General features: G+C 47.4%; 1 protein-coding gene across 2 annotated transcripts in view; it reads left to right on the top strand.

Moving 5' to 3' along the window:
* NUP58 (nucleoporin 58) overlaps nt 1-22,447 on the top strand; it is a 98,228-nt gene that overhangs the window by 17,574 nt on the left and 58,207 nt on the right. For both annotated transcript variants that reach the window (XM_069759059.1, XM_069759058.1), the window contains exons 2-4: nt 12,007-12,140; nt 12,534-12,671; nt 21,056-21,190. In XM_069759059.1, coding sequence (XP_069615160.1) covers nt 12,007-12,140; nt 12,534-12,671; nt 21,056-21,190 — 407 coding nt within the window. The remainder of the gene's footprint in view (nt 1-12,006; nt 12,141-12,533; nt 12,672-21,055; nt 21,191-22,447) is intronic.

Here is a 22,447-nt window from a genome sequence, read left to right as displayed (position 1 = left end):
GACACTGTGTCCGCGTTTTCTGTAAACGTAGGATGCTACATCCTATCTCACACACACACTTTTTAGGCTGTTTTGACACATTGGGTTTTTGAGGGTTTTTTTTATGCTGTGTTTTTTTTAATGCAAATTTTAAACTGCATTTTACAGTACCAGCAAAGTCTTTGCGATTTCAGAGATCTCATGCACACAGCTTGTTTTTTTTGTCCTTGGGTTTTGCAGAATGGAGCATGTTACTTCCTTCTGTGTTTTTCACCCATTAAAAGCAATGGGTGGTGAGAAAAAAACGCTGAAAAATGCAGGTTTTGGTGCCAAAACCTGATGAATTAGAATAAGATTTTTTTTTTGCACTAAATATTATCAGCATGCACAAGAGACAAATGTAGCATGACAAGAACACAGGAGAAAACGCAACAAAAAACAAGCAAAGCCTGCTTTTTTTGCAGCAAGTTTTTCACTGCCAAGCGATCAGGTTTTGCTGTAGAAAAAAAAAATGCATCATGTGAACATAGCCTTATAGTCTAAATAATACTGTATAGTAAATTTTTTGGCGTGAGGTAACACATTCACCTTGCTGTACAAATGGTTCATTAGCTTAACTTAACATGGACAAAACAGAATTCATCATCTTTCCCCCATCTCACGCGACCCTTCCCCCCCAACAAACCTATCCATTACAGTAAATGGCACTCTCCCCAGTCCCACAAGCTCGCTGCCTCGGGGTAATCCTTGACGCTGATCTCTCCTTCAAACCACATATCCAAGCCCTTTCCACTTCCTGACGACTTCAACTCAAAAATATTTCACAAATCCGTTCATTCCTCAAACATGAATCTGCAAAAACCCTAGTCCATGCCCTCATCATCTCTCGCCTTGACTACTGTAACCTCCTGCTCTGTGGCCTCCCCTCTAACACTCTCGCACCCCTCCAATCTATTCTAAACTCTGCTGCCCGACTAATCCACCTGTCCCCCCGCTATTCCCCGGCCTCTCCCCTCTGTCAATCCCTTCACTGGCTCCCCATTGCCCAGAGACTCCACTACAAAACCCTAACCATGACATACAAAGCCATCCACAACCTGTCTCCTCCATACATCTGTGACCTCGTCTCCCGGTACTTCCCTACACGCAACCTCCGATCCTCACAAGATCTCCTTCTCTACTCCCCTCTTATCTCCTCTTCCCACAATCGTATACAAGATTTCTCTCTCGCCTCACCCCTACTCTGGAACCCTCTACCACAACACATCAGACTCTCGCCTACCATCGAACCCTTCAAAAAGAGCCTGAAGACCCACCTCTTCCGACAAGCCTACAACCTGCAGTAACCACCGATCGACCAAACCGCTGCATGACCAGCTCTATCCTCACCTACTGTATTCTCACCCATCCCTTGTAGATTGTGAGCCCTCACGGGCAGGATCCTCTCTCCTCCTGTACCAGTTGTGACTTGTATTGTTCAAGATTATTGTACTTGTTTTTATTATGTACACCCCTCCTCACATGTAAAGCGCCATGGAATAAATGTCGCTATAACAATAAATAATAATAATAATTAGCTTTATTCTTGTGTGACTAAAACATTTACAGTATTGCCATTATAATTTTTTTTTTTTTGTCAACATTATACAACCCCTGGCAAAAATTAAGGAATCGCCCGCCGACCTTGGAGGATGTTCATTCAGTTGTTAAATTTGGTAGAAAAAAAGCAGATCACAGACATGGCACAAAACTAAAGTAATTTCAAATGGCAGCTTTCTGGCTTTAAGAAACAGTAAAAGAAATCAAGAACAAAAAATGTGGTAGTCAGTAATGGTTACTTTTTTAACCAAGCATAGGGGGAAAATTATGGAATCAGTCAATTCTGAGGAAAAAATAATGGAATCATGAAAAACAAACAAAAAACCACTCCAAAACATCACTAGTATTTTGTTGCACCACCTCTGGCTTTTATAACAGCTTGCAGTCTCTGAGGCATGGACTTAATGAGTGTCCCACAGGACTCTTCATCAATCTGGCTCCAACTTTCTCTGATTGCTGTTGGCAGATCAACTTTGCAGGTTGGAGTCTTGTCATGGACCATGTTCTTCAACTTCCACCAAAGATTTTCAATTGGATTGAGATCCGGACTGTTTGCGGGCCATGACATTGACCTTATGTGTCTTTTTTCAAGGAATGTTTTCACAGTTTTTGCTCTGTCAGGATGCATGATCATCTTGAAAATGATTTCATCATCCCCAAACATCCTTTCAATTGATGGGATAAGAAAAGTGTCCAAAATGTCAACATAAACTTGTGCATTTTTTTGAAGATGTAATGACAGCCATCTCCTCAGTGCCTTTACCTGACATGCAGCCCAATATCATCAATGACTGTGGAAATTTGCATGTTCTCTTCAGGCAGTCATCTTTATAAATCTCATTGTAACGGCACCAAACAAAAGTTCCAGCATCATCACCTTGCCCAATGCAGATTCTCGATTCATCACTGAATGTGACTTTCATCCAGTCATCCACAGTCCACGATTGCTTTTCCTTAGCCCATTGTAACCTTGTTTTCCAGTTCACCACCTGACAGCACACTGGAGGACGTCCTTCTTATCCTTGATGGGACAGGAACACGAGAGGTTAAAAGGACCCTCCCCCTACCACCCTTCAGTGTTTTTCCTGTCCCATCAGGGATAGGAACGGACGAGAGGATCTGCCGTTCTGTGCGGGGGGATGTGGATCGGGGGGGCTCTGCCTCACCCTTCCCTCCTGAGACACCCGTTGGCTGACACCCGCCCGAGGGTCCCTCAGCCTACCAGTGTAGCGCTGCTCCTGGGTTGGGGATCGCTTCCTCCTGGCGGGGGCTCTCGATCTCTCCGTCTGTCCCCTGGTGTGTGCGGCTCAGCGGCGGCCTCTGCTGACGTCGGCGTCTCCATGCGGCCGCTGGGGGAACCAGTTCAACGCCGCACCTTCCTCTCTTTCCGGCCGCACGTCACTTCCGGTTTGCGGCTGAGGGGGATGGACGGCGTCTCTGCTACAGGAAGTGCAGAGGAAAGAGTGGTGGAGAACGCTGGAGCGTCATTTTGAAATGAGACAGAATAAAAGGTATGTGCAGGGGCAGTAGTGATCTCTAGAGCATCATGGAGGACGCAGCTAGAGCGGAGTGTCAGGAGTCAGCAGCGCTAGTAAGTAGAGGCCCTGGGTAAAAAAAAAAAAAACGCCAGTGTTTGCTATATATATATATATATATATATATATATATATATATATATATATATATATATATATATATATATATATATATATATATATATATATATATATATATATATATATCTCCATAGGCAGCCTCCCTATCTGAGAAATCGGTAAAGAAACCCAGTAGGAATAAGAAGTGTCCTACCTGTGCGGTTAAGCTAAAGGATTCCTGGCAGAAACCCCTATGTGAAGCATGCACCTGCAAAGTCATAGGAGAGGAACAGGCGTCTCATGTCTAATATGAGAGCCATGATAAGGGAGGAAGTTCAGGCTTCAGTCTCAAGTCTGGTACTCCCTCAAGTCTCACCTTCACCTTCGGAGAAGCCGAGGAAAAGACCGAGGGTCGAGTACTCTTCCATAGACTCATCATCCTGTGGGTCGGAGGTAGAGGAGGAAGATGAGAGTAGAGATCCCCCGGAGGGAGAAGATATCTGTTCTCTGCTGCGGACACTGGAGAACTGTTGGAAGCAGTACGACACACCATGCAGATTGAGGAGCCACAGCCATCTTGCTCCGTTCAGGACGAAATGTTTGGGGGCTTGCGCTCACAGACATCTAAAGTCTTCCCTGTTAACTCCCATATCAGATCTATGATTCTGGAGGAATGGGAGGAAGCCGAGAAGAGACTGACTATCCCTAAGGACTTCAGACTTCGCTTGCCGTTCAACCCAGAGGAAGTTAAGGAGTGGGTCGATGTACCAAAAATTGACATACCCTTGGCTAAAGTCTCCAAAAGAACGGCGATCCCGTTCGAAGATTCGTCAAATTTGAAAGAACCCATGGACAGAAAAGCAGATGGCCTTCTAAATAGGGCCTGGGAAAGCTCCTCGGCAATAATTGGAGCTAATATTGCAGCAACATCAGTAGCCCGCTCCATGGACCTTTGGCTAGATGATCTTAAAGATCAATTGATAGCTAAAACTCCCAGAGATACCATTCCAAAATCCCTACCCTTGCTAAAACTAGCAACTACCTTCTTGGCAGACGCATCTGCAGAATCGGTTAGGTTCGCAGCTAGGGGTCAGTCTCTATCGAATGCAGCCCGTAGAGCCATCTGGCTTAAAAGCTGGTCAGGGGACATGCATTCTAAGAATAAGTTGTGTTCTATACCCTTTTCCGGGGGCAAGGTCTTCGGACCGGTCCTCGACGATATCTTAGAGAAAGCGGCAGATGTCAAGAAAGGTTTTCTGGAAGAGAAGCCTAAAAAATTCCAGCCCTTTCGGAGGCCCCGCTATAATCAAAAACCCGATTATAGGGGTAAAGGAAAGCAGGGTAGATGGAGCTGCCAAAAAGGGGGGGATAACAGGCCTAAAAATAAAGAAACAAGCTACTCTGGACCGGGGTCCAGTTACCGCAGAAAATGACGCCATCAGAGTGGGGGGTCGTCTGACAGGATTTCTGGGAGGTTGGAGGAAGATCACATCAAGTCCATGTGTCTTACAAATAGTATCCCAGGGATACAAAATAGAATTCACATCCCTTCCTCCCGAAAGATTCCTGATATCCAGCTCACATCTAAAACTGTCATCCCCCATGTGGTCAGACATTCAGGACCTTCTAAAAATGGCGGCCATTGTCCCAGTACCCCCTCAGGAAGAGGGCAGGGGTCACTACTCCAATCTCTTCTCGGTAACAAAACCATCGGCGGAATCGAGAACCATTATAAATTTAAAACATCTGAACAATTGGGTCCTTTACAAAAGGTTCAAGATGGAGTCGATTCGGTCCACCATCCCCCTGTTGGGAAAAGACATGGTAATGTGCACTCTAGACTTAAAGAGTGCATATTACCATGTACCCATCCATCTAAATCATCAGAGGTTCCTGCGGTTCGCGGTAATCTTGGAAGGAAAGGTCTTCCATTTCCAATTCCGCTGTCTCCCCTTCGGCCTGGCTTCCGCTCCCAGGGTTTTTACAAAACTTATGGTGGAAGTGGTCGCTTTCCTGAGGAATCAGGATATAATGGTGGTTCCCTACTTAGACGACTTCCTAATAGCAGCAGACTCAGAAGTCCAGCTCAGGGTCAATTGTCAGTCTCTCATCTCAACATTGCAGAATCTGGGATGGATTATAAATTGGGAAAAGTCAGATCTAATCCCAAAACCCAGAATAAAATTCTTGGGAGTCATGCTCGATTCACAAGCAAGAATCTCATTTCTTCCAGAGGAAAGGCTAAAGGGCACAATACAGAAGATCCGTCACTTTTCTCGGGGTCAACATACGATCAGAGACGGGATGAAAATACTAGGTCTGATGACGGCCTGTATTCCCTGCGTGAGATGGAGCCAGTTTCATTCCCGACAGCTTCAGAGGGGAGTTCTGAGGAGCTGGAACAGAAGACAGAACTCGCTGAACCGGACCCTGAGCCTTACTCCGCAAGTCAAAAGATCTCTGGTGTGGTGGACTCTTTCCAGAAACCTCCGACTGGGGGTGCCATGGCTTCAGACACCAAGCATATCAGTTACAACAGATGCCAGTCAGCTCGGTTGGGGAGGTCATATACTGGGAAGATATTTTCAAGGTCACTGGGGAAAGGAAGACCGCAACCAGTCATCAAACCACAGAGAGCTACAGGCGGTTTGGGAGGTCTTGACGGCGGCGCAGCATCTGCTGCAGAACAAACACGTGAAGGTCTTCTCAGACAACACGACAACGGTAGCCTTCCTGCGGCATCAAGGCGGTCCAAGACATCTGGCGTTACAAAACCTGGCAGAACGCATATTCCAGTGGGCAGAAAGGTCGGTTCTGTCCATCTCGGCGATCCACCTGGAGGGCGCCAAGAACCAGTTGGCAGATTTCCTCAGCAGAAAAAACGTATCCCCCACGGAGTGGGAACTAAACAACGAGGTGTTCAAGGATCTGTGTCATCGTTGGGGGAGACCGACGGTGGACCTATTTGCCACAAAAGAAAACGCGAAGCTCAAGATCTTCTATTCCCTAAACCCTTGGGAGAATCCAGCCGCGATCGATGCCTTCTCGCAACCCTGGAACCAGGGGTTTCTGTATGCATTCCCTCCTCTAGTGATGATCCCGAGGGCACTCAGAAAGATCTGCGAGGACGGGGCCAAAGTCATACTCATAGCTCCTCACTGGCCGAAACGGAGTTGGTTTCCATTGCTAAGGAAACTGTCAGTGGAAGAACCCCTCCTGTTACCAGAAAGAGAGGATCTTCTTCTGCAAGGTCCAGTTCTACACCAGAATCCGGGAGCACTTCGGCTGGCGGCCTGGATCCTGAACGGAAGGTCTTAAGAGCAAAAGGGCTTTCAGAGGAGGTCATTTCTACTCTTCAAGCCAGCCGGAAAATGGTGACATCGGCTATCTATACCAAAATATGGAAGCGATTCTGTGGGTTTTGCGGAGAGACGACAGTTGACACTGACCATCCAGACATCCCCAAAATTCTTGACTTTCTGCAGTCAGGGTTTCAAAAAGGTCTAAGACCAAGTACATTAAGGGTCCAGATAGCGGCCCTGAGTGTATTCTTTGATTCTTCCCTGTCTGCCCATCCCTGGATTAGTAGATTCTCTAGAGCAGTCCAGAGATTAAAACCATTAATTAGAAAGTCAGTCCCGCCGTGGGATCTGAACTTGGTTCTAAATTTCCTATGTGAACAGGCGTGGGATGTAACAGGGGATATAGGAATTGATAAGCTCTCCCTTAAAACTGCATTTTTAGTTGCAATCACGTCGGCAAAAAGATTGGGGGAATTACAGGCTCTGTCGGTGCAGAATCCATATCTGCAGATATTCGAGGACAAATTAGTACTCAGACTCGATCCAGCGTTTCTCCCTAAAGTTGTGTCAGATTCCAATATGAATCAAGAGATCGTTTTACCATCATTTTGCCAGTTCCCTAAAAATCAGAAGGAGAATTTTTACCACAACCTAGACGTAAGAGACTCGGTTCTCAGGTACCTCGATTTATCCAGACCCTGGAGACGGGACAACAATTTGTTCGTCCAGTTCAGGGGTCCAAATAAAGGTAGAAAGGCGTCTAAAGCGACTATCGCACGGTGGATAAAATCCACAATCTTTTTAGCTTATAAAGCTAGAGGACAAGATTCCCCGGTTAACCTTAAAGCCCATTCATCTAGGGCCATGGCCACGTCATGGGCGGAGAAAGGGGGGGCGACGGCAGATCAGATTTGCAGAGCTGCGTCATGGTCTAGCCTTAGTACCTTCTCTAAACACTATAAGTTAGATGTAGTGTCACCACAGTTGGCTTTCGGTAGAAAGGTACTGCAAGCGGTGGTCCCTCCCTAAATACCATTCTCCTTTGGTATTTCTCCAGTGTGCTGTCAGGTGGTGAACTGGAAAACAGTAATTAGACCTACTGGTAATTGTATTTCTAGGAATCCATCCTGACAGCACTATTAGTTCCCTCCCTAATGTATGATCTTTATACTCATGTGATGTAACATTTGTATGATTGATTATTTTGTTGGAATAAACCTGTGTTTTTGCATCCATCCAGATGTGTTACTTTGGAAAAGCACTGAAGGGTGGTAGGGGGAGGGTCCTTTTAACCTCTCGTGTTCCTGTCCCATCAAGGATAAGAAGGACGTCCTCCAGTGTGCTGTCAGGATGGATTCCTGGAAATACAATTACCAGTAGGTCTAATTACTGTTTTCTTCTGTTTAAGCGTTAATGATGGCTTTCGTTTAGCTTTTCTGTATGTAAATCACACTTCCTTTAGGCGGTTTCTTACAGTTTGGTCACAGACGTTGACTCCAGTTTCCACCCATTCGTTCCTCATTTGTTTTGTTGTGCATTTCCTGTTTTGGAGACATTGCTTTAAGTTTCCGATCTTGACACTGATGTCTTCCTTGGTCTACCAGTATGTTTGCCTTTAACAACCTTCCCATGTTGTTTGTATTTGCTCCAGATTTTAGACACTAATGACTGTGAACAACCAACATCTTTTCCAACATTGCGTGATGATTTACCCTCTTTTAAGAGTTTGATAATCCTCTCCTTTGCTTCAATTGACATCTCTCGTTTTGGAGCCATGATCCATGTCAGTCCACTTGGAGCAACAGCTCTCCAAGGTGTGATCACTACTTTTTAGGAGACTAATGAGCAGATCTAATTTGATGCCGGTGTTATTTTTGGGTATGAAAATTTACAGTGCGATTCCATTATTTTTCTCCTATGCTTGATTAAGAAAAGTAACCATTACTGACTACCACATTTTTTTTGTTCTTGATTTTCTTTTAGTGTTTCTTAAAGCCAGAAAGTTGCCATTTGAAATGACTTTAGTTTTGTGCCATGTCTGTGATCTGCTTTTTTCTCTCCAAAATTAAACAACTGAATGAACATCCTCCAAGGTCGGTGATTCCATAATTTTTGCCAGGGGTTGTATGAGCCATAGCTACATTTGTTTTTCTGTAGACAGAGCCATATAAAGCAAGATTCACATCTGTACTGAAGGCTCCATTGTAGATTAAGCCTGGACCCTATAAGTCAGTGGTATTCGTCACGTGACCGATCTGTGTCGTCCGTCCTAGTACAGAACACAATGGCTGAATTCATGCCGCTGATGTGATCGGAGCTGAAGGGGCTTGTTTTTTTTTTTCAAGCCAAGTTATATAGCACATCTTACACCAGCGACCATACTATAGAAGGGGTAGTTGTATCTTTTATTATGTCACCACTCACATTGTGATGTCACAGCTGTTATCGTGTAGTCGTTGTGCATGGTGCACGGTCATTGATCACAATTCCCAGTGCATAAATAAGACACCATCTGAAAATGATCAATTTTTTGAAATTGTGTCATAAGTGCGGCTCGAACCAGAGAAATAAGGATGTTCTTACTGAGACAAGGTACAGTCTACTAAAGGGAACCTGTCAGCACGTGTTCACATATGGAGGTAGTGGGATGGCTGTATAGGCACTTGTCCCCCAATCAAAATGTGTAGAGATCCAATGTGCCAGTCATGAGAAATCTATAAATCAGACTGGAAGTGCACTGGGCCGAGCCACTGCACCTAGGGCAAATGGAAGAGCTGGCGAATTGCACCGACGTACACGTTCAGCCTGATTTACATGGGGCTTCTATGCTACATTTCTCATGAAAGGCACATTAGATCTCTGCAAAAAACGGTATTTTGTTTTTTTTGAGGGACAAGCAGTTATTCCGCCATACTGCGACTACCATATGTAAAAATGTGTTGACACCTTAGTCTTGTTAACCTCTCTATCACAATCATTTTAATAAGCTGTGCCTGCAAAAGGATGTCGTACTCACCTCCTGGGAAGGGGTCCTCCGTAGTGATGAGCGAGTGTACTCGTTGCTCGGGTTTTCCCAAGCACACTCAGGTGGTCTCCGAGTATTTGTGACTGCTCGGAGATTTAGTTTTCCTTGCCACAGCTGCATGATTTACAGCTGCTGGTCAGCCTGAGTACATGTGGGGATTCCCTAGGTACCAGGCAACCCCCACATGTACTCAGGCTTGCTAGCAGCTATAAATCACGCAGCTGTGTCAACAAAAACGAAATCTCCGAGCATAACAAATACTCCCGAACAACGAATATACCGTACTCGCTCATCACTAGTCCTCAGGTGTGGAAGGGTTCTCCCTCCACACATGGCAGATGCCGGCTTTATTACACAGCCGGCATCTGTGTCCGCCGTGGCTGTTATCCATCTAAATGCCTCTGTCAATCTCTGCCAGCTGCATTTAAATGGAACATGTTAGTTAGTTAGTTACACTGGCTCCTATCAGCCCCCCGGTGGGTTACTTCCACAGCTCCAAAGGACACTGAGATTTTCACTATATAAAAATAAAAAAAGTTTTAAAAAAAATTAAAGAAAATGTAAGTTCAAATTTTCCCTTTGTAAAAAATAAACCTATTTTGTATCGCCGCTTTCACAAGTCTATTAAATGTGACCTCTAAAAATATAGAATTAATTAACCCGATCTTAATGCCATAAAACGAGAAAAAAAGGCAAACGCCAGAATTGTATAGATTTTTTTTTTTTCACATTTCTTAAAAATAATGTACTAATAAGCAATCGAAGCAATGTATGAGCACGAAAGTGGTATCCATAAAAGCAGCTCACCATGAAAAAAAAAAACCCAAGCCCCCACTCAGGCCCATCAGCAGAAATATAAAAATGTTACAAGCGTCAGAAAATGGTGGCCCGAAGCCAAGGAAAATTGTGGGGGGTGAAATATTCTATAAAAATGTTCATTCGTTAAATAGAAAAACAAATCTATGCATGTTTGGTACCCCGTGATCGAACTGACATGGAGAGTCATTTTTACCTCACAGTGAACAGCACAAAAAGAATGGTGGACCGCAATTGCTTTTTTGCCATTTTATCATTACGTGGTAAAATGAATGGTGCCATTAAAACAACTTGTTTCATTAAAAAGAAGCTGTGTAAGTCTCTGTAAAATGGGAAAATATTAAAGATATGCATCTTGTATGATGGTGAGGAAAAAACGAATATTCCCTGAAGCGACCTTTGACGTACCCATACGTTCTGGTTAGATGGCGGTTCCCCACCTTTGACTTGACAGCCGAGAATCTGCTGACACTGCCAGGAGCACTTTCTCCAGCTGTGTAACCTCATAAATGCTGCGATTGAGATTGAGCGCCACATTTGGGAGGCTAGGAGATGGAGAGGGCTCTCTCTGCCATCTGATTGGTACCCCCATGATGTCACTGTGAGGGCCCAGACCTCCACTGGCAGATTTTCACTCTACGACATCCATTTCGGCTTGTTTCTGGAAAACACCTATGGAGTCATAATCGTCACTACACTTGGAAATAAATTCCCAGAGGGGTGTAATTTTCGAAATGGCGTCACTTTAGGGGGGAACTCTGTTCTTCTGGCACTTTGGGGCTCTATATAATGAGGCTGCAAACTATTCTACGTTCTTTTGTTCTCAAAGAGTCAAATAGTGCACCGTCCCTCCCAAGTCTCGCCGTGTGGCTGAGCAGTACTGTACAGCCACATATGGGGAATTGCCACATTCAGCAGAAATTATGTGACAAATTTTGGTGCCATTTCCCCATGTGAAAATGTAAAATCGGGGACTAAAGCTACATTTTGTGTAAAAATGTAATTTTTTTTTCTTCAATGGTATAAAATTCTGTGACACACCTGTGGTTTCAATATGATTAGAGATGAGCGAATATCGTCGGCTCTCTCCTTATTCAGCAAGCTATAGCGCTTACCGAACAGGCTGGAGCGGGATCCTGGATAACAGGAGCAATAATCAGCTGTTGTCACGGCTGTGTCACCTCATATTCATGGGGAACCTGTGCGTTGTGAGTGTCACATGCCGCAACACATGCAAAGGAAATCCAATGAATATATATATCTTTACTAGTGATGAGCGAGTGTGCTCTTTATTCAAGTTTTCCGAGCATGCTCGGGTGTTCTCAGAGTATCTTGGCCATGCTCATAGATTTTTTTTGTGTCCCCGCAGCTGCATGATTTGCGGCTGTTAGACAACCTGAATACATGTGGGGGTTGCCAGTTAGGGAATCCCCACATATATTCAGGCTGTCTAGCAATCGCAAATCATGCAGCTGCGGGGACACAAACATAATCTACGAGCACGCCCAAAATACTCGGAGAACACCCGAGCATGCTCGGAAAACTTCAGTAACGAGCACACTCGCTCATCACTAATCTTTACCACAATCCAGTGGGATATAAATCACTCGGCGCCCATCGCAGAGTGTAAACTATTGTTATCTTTCCTTGTATCATCACTTCAGTCTTCTAATGCTATTATTTCTTGCAGTAACACCGGCGCATCCTTTGGTTTCGGGGCCTCTGCAACTCCTACAACAACCGCACAATCTACAACCGGTTTATCTGGAACTCTTTTCGGAGCAAAACCCACCACCGGATTCACATTGGGATTGACAAATACAGGTGCCAAAATTTATATGGTCTTTTGATGATCATTATTGGCGACTTCACGGACGGATTGGTTACTAGAGCTTGCAGAACGGGTTTAGTTTTTTTTTTTTTTTTTTTAAACGCCATCATGCATTGGGTGGCTCCGCGTGTCATGCACAAAATTTGGCTATATATTTCCTTGTAAAAACAATAAAAACCCTTACTGTGGGGCAGACAACAGAAGCATGGACAACCTCGTATGAAGCCCTCCTCAGTGCGATCCTGTGCTGAAGACAAGCCCCAGCTTTGGTCCTCTCACTGACCAGGCATCTGTCCATTGTTAGGGCCTCCTTAGGTGCTATAATCTCTACATTTTACAGTATACCTTTGTAGCATATCCTTTTTACTTTGATCTTCTAATTTCAGCTCCAGCAACCACCTCTGCAACGACCACGGGCTTTAGCCTAAATTTTGGTAAACCTGCAGGATCTGCAACACCGTTCTCTCTGCCCGCTGCAACTACCTCAACCACAGGGTTTTCCCTCTCCGCAACCCCAGCAACAGGTATGGAGGCTTTCGTAGCTACTTGAGCTTGAATTTTGCTGTGGTGTTGTCCTTTAAAATGACCACATAAATTATAGCAGATAGATAATAAAGAAGACTTGCTCTGTTTCTTGTTCCTCCCCTCATTACACGTTCCCTCAAAGCTTTGATTGTTACCTTGTCGTTCTTCCTTTATCACCTGAAGTGCAGTAGAGAAGTAATTGGGCAGGATATGTGCAAATTATGCCTATCGTATTGAGAATGGGTTACATAAAATATGGTTATGGATTACAGTGAACAAACTAACAATGAAAGAGTAGTACAGAGGGGAGAGGGTCCTGCCCTTGTGGTCTTACGTTGTACAGGGTGATGGGAAGGAGATGGTAGGTTGGAGGGGTTGCGGCAGCTCCAGTGGTGGTGAGGTGGCAGCGGGGTCATTGCAGGCTATAAGCTTTTTGAAGAGATTGGGTTCAAATTCAGTCTGAAAGTTCTGAATGTGGTTGATAATAATCTGATGTGTTGGGGCACAGAATTCCAGAGGATGAGGGACACTCGGGAGACCTCTTGGAGGCGATTGGGTGATGAACGTAAGTCTGAAGGACAGAAGGAGGTCCTGGGAGGACCAGAAATTACATGTTGGAATGTATCAGGAGATAGTTCGGAGATATACGGAGGAGACAGGTTATGGATGGTTTTGGAGTCAGCGTTAGTAGTTTGGACTGGATACGTTGAGGAATTAGAGCCTGTGAAGGGAATTGCAGAGGAGGGGAGAAGCAGACGCGTAGTGTGGGTAGAGATAGATTTGTGCAGCAGAGTTAGGGATGGATTGGAGAGGAGCAAGAGTGTTAGCAGGGAGGTCACAGAGGAGGATGAGGGCATGCACTAACAATTTAGTAGATTCAGGGTTCAGGAAAGTATGGATTCTGGAAATGTTTTTGATTACAGGTGACAGGAGGTCGAAAGAGTTTGGATGTGTGGTTTGATGGTCTGGGAACAGTCGAGTAGAGATTGTAAGTAGTGATGCGTGAACGAGCTCAGATAACGTGTTATCCGAGTATCTTCGGCGTGCTCAAATAGTATGTTCGAGTCCCCATGGCTGCATGATTCCTGGCTGTTAGACAGCCGCAACACATACGTGGGATAGCCTGTTTGTTAGCCAATGCCCGCATGTGTTGCTGGTGTCTTTAACATGCAGCCCATTGACACGAAAATGTTATTCAAGCACCCCCAATACATTCGGATAACACGTTATATGAGCATGTTCGCTCGTCACCAATTGTAACTTAAACGGTGTCTGTCAGCACAGAATGACCAAACCAAGAGAAGGTGCTAGGTGCAGCCTTGTTGTGGCCAAACATTTCGGTGCACCTTCCCACCTGCTTGTTTTCCATTGATCTCTCCCCTTCTCTGGCTTTTTAAAGCCAGAACTGTCCATCAAAGGAAAAGGGGGCATAGATGCAGCGAAAACAAGTAGGTGGAAAGGTGTGCTTAGATGTTTGGCCACGTGGTTTGAACAGTCATTCTGTGCTGACAGACACCCTTTACAGGGAAACTGACAGAAGATTTATACTGCTTGGACCACGTTCACCATAATTGAGAACCTGGCTGCATTATTGTAGCCATGTTTGTTATACTTTGAAACACTGCTGTGTTTCAGAGAAGACTTTGGAGAGCTAGCGAGGGATCAACCGCTCAGGATGACTAGTCCAAGAGGCCTGTCCATCCCCCGGCTACATCTCCCTGACCTGCTTCACGCACTGACAGCTCTGTACCTATATGTGTGTGTGTAAAAATACTGCAACTGATGAAATGTATTTTTCTCCTTCGCCACATTGGGGGACACAGGACCATGGGTGTTATGCTGCTGTCACTAGGAGGCTGACACTAAGCTGAGACAAAAAAAAGGTTAGCTCCTCCCCTGCAGTATACACCCTCATGCTGACTTCCAGAGACCCAGTTCAAGCTTAGTGTCCGTAGGAGGCACACTGATTTTTACTTTCTATCCGGACGAAGGGGGCGACGGATTCTTTCATGTTCCGATCTCCCCCGAACCAACAACAGGCGAGCACGGGAGTTTCACCTCTCCGTATCCTCTCCTGCGACGTGGGAGCCACTGCCTGAGCTGACCCTTTTGGGCGACGGTCCCTTTCACGGGCGCCGATCTCCCCACGAAGTACAGACGAGCACTGGTGTTTTACCTCCAGTATCCTCTTCTGCAGCCAGGCCTTTTTATTGCCGGACATCAGCCCTGTCCACCAGGTTTCACCCTCGGCTGTACAGAGGCACTATTACTCGTGGCGTCCGTGCAGCACACTCTGCATCACCACTGTTTATGCGGCTGATTCAGGTGGTGGACGGTTCCTCTCCACCCCCCTTTCTGGGGTTGGTGGATGGAGGCTTCCCAACCCCTGCACCGTCCCTGTCTTTCACCCCAGGCACTCCTCACCTCAGGCCCCTTGCGAGCAGCTGCTCCATCGGGGTAAGTGTCTCGGGGGGTGGGGGGGTCGCCGGTTCTGCGGTCCGGAGGGCTCTCTCTTAGTGGTGGCACACGTTTTTCTGGGCCTCTTATATTCCAGCCATCAGCGGCCGAGCGCCGGGCCGAAGCCGAAAATTTAGTCCCCGGCTTCGGCCTAGTACAGGCCGCATCCCGATAGGCTCCGCCCCCCATTTCGCGTCATTATACGGCGCCGCCCCCTGGTCCTGGTGCTTCTCGCTCTCTGCGAGATCTCCTCTCCCCATTCTCGGCGGCCATCTTGGATTTTCCCTCTGCACGCCGCAGCTCCTGCTCTCCAGCCGCAGCTACCCACACGTGCAGCGCCGCCGCCGCCTCTTCTCTCTCTCTCTGCGGGACACAGGACCTCGGGTAAGGAGACCACGTTAGGTTCTCCCCTGCAGCGCCGCCCTCGCTTCCTTAGATTCAGACCCCGGTCTATCTTACATTAGGGTGCACCATGTCCCAGTCAAAGTCTAAAAAGTCCTCTAAGGTGCATACTACCTTCTTTTCTGCGTGTACCACCTGCCAGGCTCCACTTCCTCGGCCTCAGAGTTCCCCCCCCTCTGCTCAGCCTGCGATGCCCCATGTGCCCAGGAGCCCTCCACCGCCACCGACTCCGGCGTACCTAGTCCCCCCGCGTGGCTCGCGTCACTTTCGCAGTCTGTGGATTTTTTAGCCAATGCCATCAAATCCATTCAGAACCCTCCTGGGGAACGGGGCAACCCGTTACAGGTGTTAAGAGATCCCTCCGTAACAGGGGAATCGTCGGCCAGCAGGGGCCGCTCTCTCCGGAAAGAGGCACGGTCATCCAGAAAACGGATCCGCACTACCTCTCCTGAGCGCTCACCTCGCCACTCAGCTTCTGGCAGCTCCACCTCTCGCTCACCCTCTTTGGGGGCTCGCAGCGTTCACGACTCTGAATATGAGTCTGATGTATCCTTAGACCCGGAGGCTCCGGAGTTTAGATCTACGGTTGACTCCCTCATTGTGGCAGTCAATCACGCACTTAAAGTGGACGATGACTCTAATTCTGCTCCGGACCACACAGTCTCCTTTACTAGAACCAAACGTTCTCATAAAACTTTCGCCTCTCACCCAGATTTTCTGGATATAGTCAGGCGACACGACACAGGGAGCGTCCGGATAAGCGTTTCACGGGAAAAAAGGACCTGGTATCGAAGTATCCTTTTTCAGCAGATCTCGTGAAAGACTGGACGGATCCCCCACTAGTAGATCCTCCGGTCTCGCGCCTTGCTTCCAAAACGCTCCTATCTGTTCCGGATGGCGCTTCGATTAAGAGTTCCACTGAACGCCAGCTAGATTCCCTAGCTCGCTCAGAGTACGAAGCCTCAGGTTCTTCCCTATCTCCCTCCTTCGCCGCGGCTTGGGTGGCCAAGGCAATGGTTTCCTGGGCGGATGCTCTAGCGAAATCCATTCATGAACAGGATCTCCCGTCTGAGATGGCGGACCTGGCTAAACAGATAGCCATGGCTGGTGATTACGTGATGTACGCATCTCTCGATGCAGCGAATTGCGCAGCATCGGCGGCCTCAAACGCCATCACTATCAGAAGGGCTATTTGACTCAGAGAGTGGCGCGCAAATTCCTCCTCTAAAAAATCTCTGATTTCTCTCCCTTTTCAGAGCGGGCGTCTTTTTGGTGAAAAGCTAGACCAGCTTATTTCCGACGCTACAGGGGGAAAGAGCAAGTTCCTTCCCCAACAGAGGCCCAAGGTGGCCTTCCAGCGCCAGCCATATTTTCGCTTTCGGCCCTTTCGTACCAGCCCAGCCTGGTCCAATCCTGCCGGTTTTTCCAGATCGGACCGATCCGCTCGCTCAGACAGAGACGTTCGTCCCTCTTTCAGGCCGAATCCGTCCTGGCGAGGAAAGCCTAGGCAGCCCAGGACCAGAGGTTCCAGACCCCCCTGATTCCCTTCTCAATGACTCGGGAACGGCGCCAGTCGATACCACCAGAGTAGGCGGACGCCTACTTCTTTTTCAGCAAGCCTGGCTCCGTCGTTCACGACGAATGGGTCAGGGATCTGGTGTCGTCTGGCTACAAAATAGAGTTCTCCGCTCCTCCTCCAACTCTGTTTTTTCCCTCTCATCTCCCCAGTTCGGGAGCTCAGTCTCGCGCCCTCCTTTGCGCCATTCACTCCCTCCGCCAGAGCGGGGTCATTGTTCCGGTTCCGGAACACGAGAAGTTCAAAGGTTTCTACTCAAACCTCTTCGTCGTGCCAAAGAAGGACGGGAAAGTGCGCCCCATTTTGGATCTGAAGCTCCTGAACAAGTGCGTAAAAGTACGGCACTTCAGGATGGAATCGCTCAGATCGGTCATCTCCTCGATGGAAAGAGGGGAATTCTTGGCATCGATAGACATCAAGGATGCCTATCTTCACATTCCAATATTCCCGCCACATCAAAGGTTCCTCCGCTTTGCCGTTCTAGAGGACCATTTCCAGTTCACGGCCTTACCCTTCGGTCTTGCCACGGCACCCAGGGTATTCACGAAGGTCATGGCGGCTGTCATGGCCATTCTTCATTCTCGAGGAGTCGTCGTGTTGCCTTACTTAGACGACCTCCTCATAAAGGGTCCGTCTTATCAGGCCTGCGAGGCAAGCGTCCACATTACCTTGGACTCTCTTTCGCGCCTGGGCTGGTTGATCAACTTGGACAAGCCCTCTCCCATTCCTGCCCGACGGATCTCCTTTCTGGGAATGATCCTGGACACTTCAAGGGGTCTGGTCTTGCTTCCTCGGTCCAAGGCCCATCCTCGCCTGCGACCCATTCGGTTCGCCATGAAGATCCTGGGAAAGATGGTTGCAGCAATCGAAGCGGTTCCTTTCGCTCAACTCCATCTCCGCCCCTTGCAACAGGCTCTGCTGGACAACTGGGACAGGAGTCTCTCATCTCTCGACCGTCCTTGCCCGTTGTCTCCGCGGATCAGACAATCTCTTGTATGGTGGACCCTGGGTCCATCTCTTCTCCAGGGGAAGTCCTTTCTCCCGATCCGCTGGTTAGTGGTAACTACCGACGCCAGTCTCCTCGGCTGGGGTGCGGTGTTTCTTCACCACTCTGCTCAGGGCCGTTGGACAGTTCGGGAGTCAAGGCTCCCTATCAACATCCTGGAGATTCGTGCGATCAGACTGGCCCTGAGTCGCTTTCACGCCCTGCTCGCGGGTCACCCAATACGAGTCCAATCGGACAACGTCACAGCGGTGGCTTACATAAACCACCAGGGGGGTACCCGCAGCAGGGCGGCGATGCAGGAAGTCTCCCACATTCTTCGTTGGGCCGAAACCAACCATTCCACCATTTCCGCGGTGCACATTCCGGGAGTCGAAAACTGGGCGGCGAACTTTCTGAGCCGCCAGGGCCTTGCCTCGGGGGAGTGGGAACTCCATCCAGAGGTTTTTTGACAGCTCTGCCTTCGCTGGGGGACCCTGGACGTGGATCTGATGGCGTCCAGATTGAACGCGAAGGTCCACAACTTCATTGCGCGTTCTCGGGATCCCCAGGCTATAGGAGTGGACGCGCTGATATCCCCGTGGCATCAGTTTCAACTCCCATACGTGTTTCCTCCCATTCCCTTACTGCCGAAGGTGATCCGAAAGATCAAGACGGAGGGGGTTCTGGTCGCCCCAGATTGGCCACGTCGCGCTTGGTACGCGGAGCTCGTTCAGCTCGTAGCCGACGTTCCCTGGCGGTTACCAGACCGCCCAGACCTGCTTCGCCAAGGACCGATCTGCCACCAGAGCTCAGGGGCCCTCTGTTTAACGGTGTGGCTGTTGAAACCTGGATTCTAACTCGAGCCGGTTTCTCTCGGCAGGTCATTCCCACCATGTTAAGCGCTCGTAAGGCGTCTTCCACCTCCATTTACCACCGCGCCTGGAAAACCTTCTTCTCATGGTGCAGGCTCCGAGGTCACCCTCCGCTCGTTTTCTCTATCCCTTGCATCTTGGATTTCCTTCAGTCCGGTTTGGACTCCGGCTTGGCACTGAGTTCCCTCAAAGGTCAGATCTCAGCGTTATCCGTGCTGTTCCAGCGCAGGATCGCCGCCAACCTTCAAGTCAAGACTTTCATTCAGGGAGTCTCCCATGTGGTACCCCCCTACAGAATGCCGTTAGAGACCTGGGATCTCAACTTGGTCCTGGGGGTTCTTCAGGAACCTCCGTTTGAACCCCTTCAGGACGTTCCGCTTTCTGTACTCTCCTGGAAGGTTGCCTTCCTGGTAGCTGTGACGTCTATCAGAAGGGTCTCAGAGTTGGCCGCTTTATCCTGCCGGGCTCCTTTTCTTGCCTTTCATCAGGACAAGGTAGTCCTACGTCCTTCTCCGGCCTTTCTTCCTAAGGTGGTCTCATTTCAGAAAATCGGACGCCCTTTTCGTGCTCCCGGAGGGTCACAGAAAGGGTTTGGCTGCGTCTAAAGCCACGATAGCCAGATGGATTCGATCTGCTATCCAGGAATCCTATCGGGTCAGGGGCAGCCCTATCCCGGCGGGGATTAGAGCACACTCCACTCGGTCGATGGGTGCTTCCTGGGCCATCCGGCACCAGGCAACAGCGGAGCAGGTTTGCAAGGCCGCAACATGGTCCAGCCTGCATACTTTCTCAAAGCACTACAATGTTCACATTCACTCCTCTGCGGACGCGGCCCTTGGCAGCGTGCATCCTGCAAGCGGCCGTTGCGCATCTGTAGTCAGATGGTACACGTTGTTATTTGGTTGTATTGTTTCCCTCCCAGAGACTGCTTTGGGACGTCCCATGGTCCTGTGTCCCCCAATGTGGCGAAGGAGAAATAGGGATTTTTGTGTGTACTCACCGTAAAATCCTTTTCTCCGAGCCACTCATTGGGGGACACAGCACCTACCCTGGTAGCCTTACGGCTCGTTACCTTTTTTAGTTTTTGACTGTTTTGTTGACATGTTATACTCTAATGTTACTTGTTATTTTGTTGTTATTATCCTACTGCTTTTGCACTGAACTGGGTCTCTGGAAGGGTGTATACTGCAGGGGAGGAGCTAACCTTTTTTTTTGTCTCAGCTTAGTGTCAGCCTCCTAGTGACAGCAGCATAACCCATGGTGCTGTGTCCCCCAATGAGTGGCTCGGAGAAAAGGATTTTACGGTGAGTACACACAAAAATCCCTATTCTGGGACTGTCAGTCCTTTTATTGGTAATATAAACGTGCTCTTGAAAATTATCATCCATCCAGTGTGGCATAGAACCTTTTCAACTGGTGCGACCATTGGGACCCCCAGCAATCTCTAGAACAGGACTCTTAAATACCCCAGCAGACATGCGTCAGCACCTAATTAGTTATGGAACGTCCATCTTAGAGTGTCTTCTCCAGCTCCGTGGACCCTGGCTGATCAGAAGGTCCATCCTGTGTTACCTTTAAGGTGTTGGGATCACCCTATAAAAGGAACAGGATTTTGAGGCTGAATCCAGTTGAATGTAGATCCCCATCTTTTAATATTACTTTTTCAACTGCCCATTGAAGGAGTTTCCATTGTAAAGAAGATTCCCTTGCTGGGATTTGCAGTCACTCGCTGATTGGTGGCATATCCCAGCAATGTTGTCACCTGCTTATATGGGAAATCACCTTTAATTTAGTTGGCGTAGCCGAAATTCACACCTGAAAATCTTGCAGCAATTGATCATATCAGTAACTCAGTAATAAGTGTTCGCTTTTTTCGTGTGTCTGTGTAATATGGATTTTATACTTTGTTTTTCCCAAAAGTAAACCTGGTATATTTCATTAGCCAGTCAGAATATTGAGTATTAACTTAGCCTATAGTCCCAATAACCTGGTAAATTACGTTAGACTTTTTGGGCTAGCAGATGTGATGTTCTTAATAATTTTTTTTTTTTCTTTTTTTTTTTTTTTTTTTTGTTTGTTTGTTTCTATCAGGGACTGTTTTTTCTTTGAATTTGGGTACATCCGCACCTGCTGCCGCTACTACTGCACCTACTACTGGGCTGTCACTTGGGACCCTGCCGGGGCTGACTGCATCACCATTTCAGAATGCAAATGTCATGGCTTCAGGTAATTGTCACTGCGTGGATGAATGTCAAGCTGGAGGCAGACATGGATGAAAGTGTACGTGGTCCACAATCGGGCAGCACCACGTCTTGGTGACACATGGGTACAGGTGCACATTGTAGGTGAGCTGCCCACCTCTCATCCAAGTATTCAGAGATGTAGAGAAAAGTAGATTTATTGAAATATTCTAGATCTAGCAAAACCACAGTTTTTATAATTCTTATTCATTACATGCCACGTTTTGGGTCAAGAGCCCCTTCACCTGGCAGAGTATATCAAGAGGTCAGGAGGATCCTGTTGTGAAGGCAGTAATAGTGGTGTCCCTTGTGTTATAGACCTACATACTGTCAGGCTCCTAACACTAGGGACACGACCATTAGCGCCATCCCAATAGGATTCTCCTGGCTCCCTGATGCACCCTGCCAGGTGAAGGCGCTCGTGACCCGAAACGTTGCATGTAATGAATAAGAAATACAAAAGCGGTGGTTTTGCTGGGTCTTGAGTATTTCAATGAGTCTATAGTTGATGCAATCCCGTGAGACTGGGGAGCTGTTCTACTATTCTCTATATGTATGGATGAAAACATAATGATGCTGTTTTCTAGCAGAACCTAGAGTGAAAAAAAACAATGGAAAGACTCGGACATGTTCTATATCTTACAGTCTTTCCTGGTTTTGCCTTGCTAATTCTTCTAAAATGCTGAAGGGCGAGTAAAGCCTAAAGTAGGGGTGGGGAAACTTTTTTTTTTTCTGCCAACGGCCATTTGGAAATTTCTACCATCATTCGGGGAAGCACAAAATTATCAACTTGAAAGATACCCTACTATATTTGATCAAACAATTAATTCCCCCCTAACTTAACAGCTGCTGATGCTTCTGTTTGATGTTAACCAATATTGAGCATGTTGTTTCTGGAGCACAGTCAACTCTGTGATAAGTTTTGTAAAGCATATACATCACATAGGAGACACTGTGACTGATGTATATACATCACATAGGAGACACTGGGACTGATGTGTATATACATCACATAGGAGACACTGGGACTGATGTGTATATACATCACATAGGAGACACTGGGACTGATGTATATACATCACATAGGAGACACTGGGACTGATGTAAATACATCACATAGGAGACACTGTGACTGATGTATATACATCACATAGGAGACGCCGGGGGCATAGACACCACTGAGTAGGAGTGGGGTGCATGGACATTTCTTGGGGTGGGCCATGGACATCCCTAGGGATGGCAT

Source organism: Ranitomeya imitator, chromosome 3, assembly GCF_032444005.1.
Source record: "Ranitomeya imitator isolate aRanImi1 chromosome 3, aRanImi1.pri, whole genome shotgun sequence".
Classification (NCBI taxonomy): Eukaryota; Metazoa; Chordata; class Amphibia; order Anura; family Dendrobatidae; genus Ranitomeya; species Ranitomeya imitator.
This window is presented reverse-complemented; position numbering and strand designations above follow the sequence as displayed.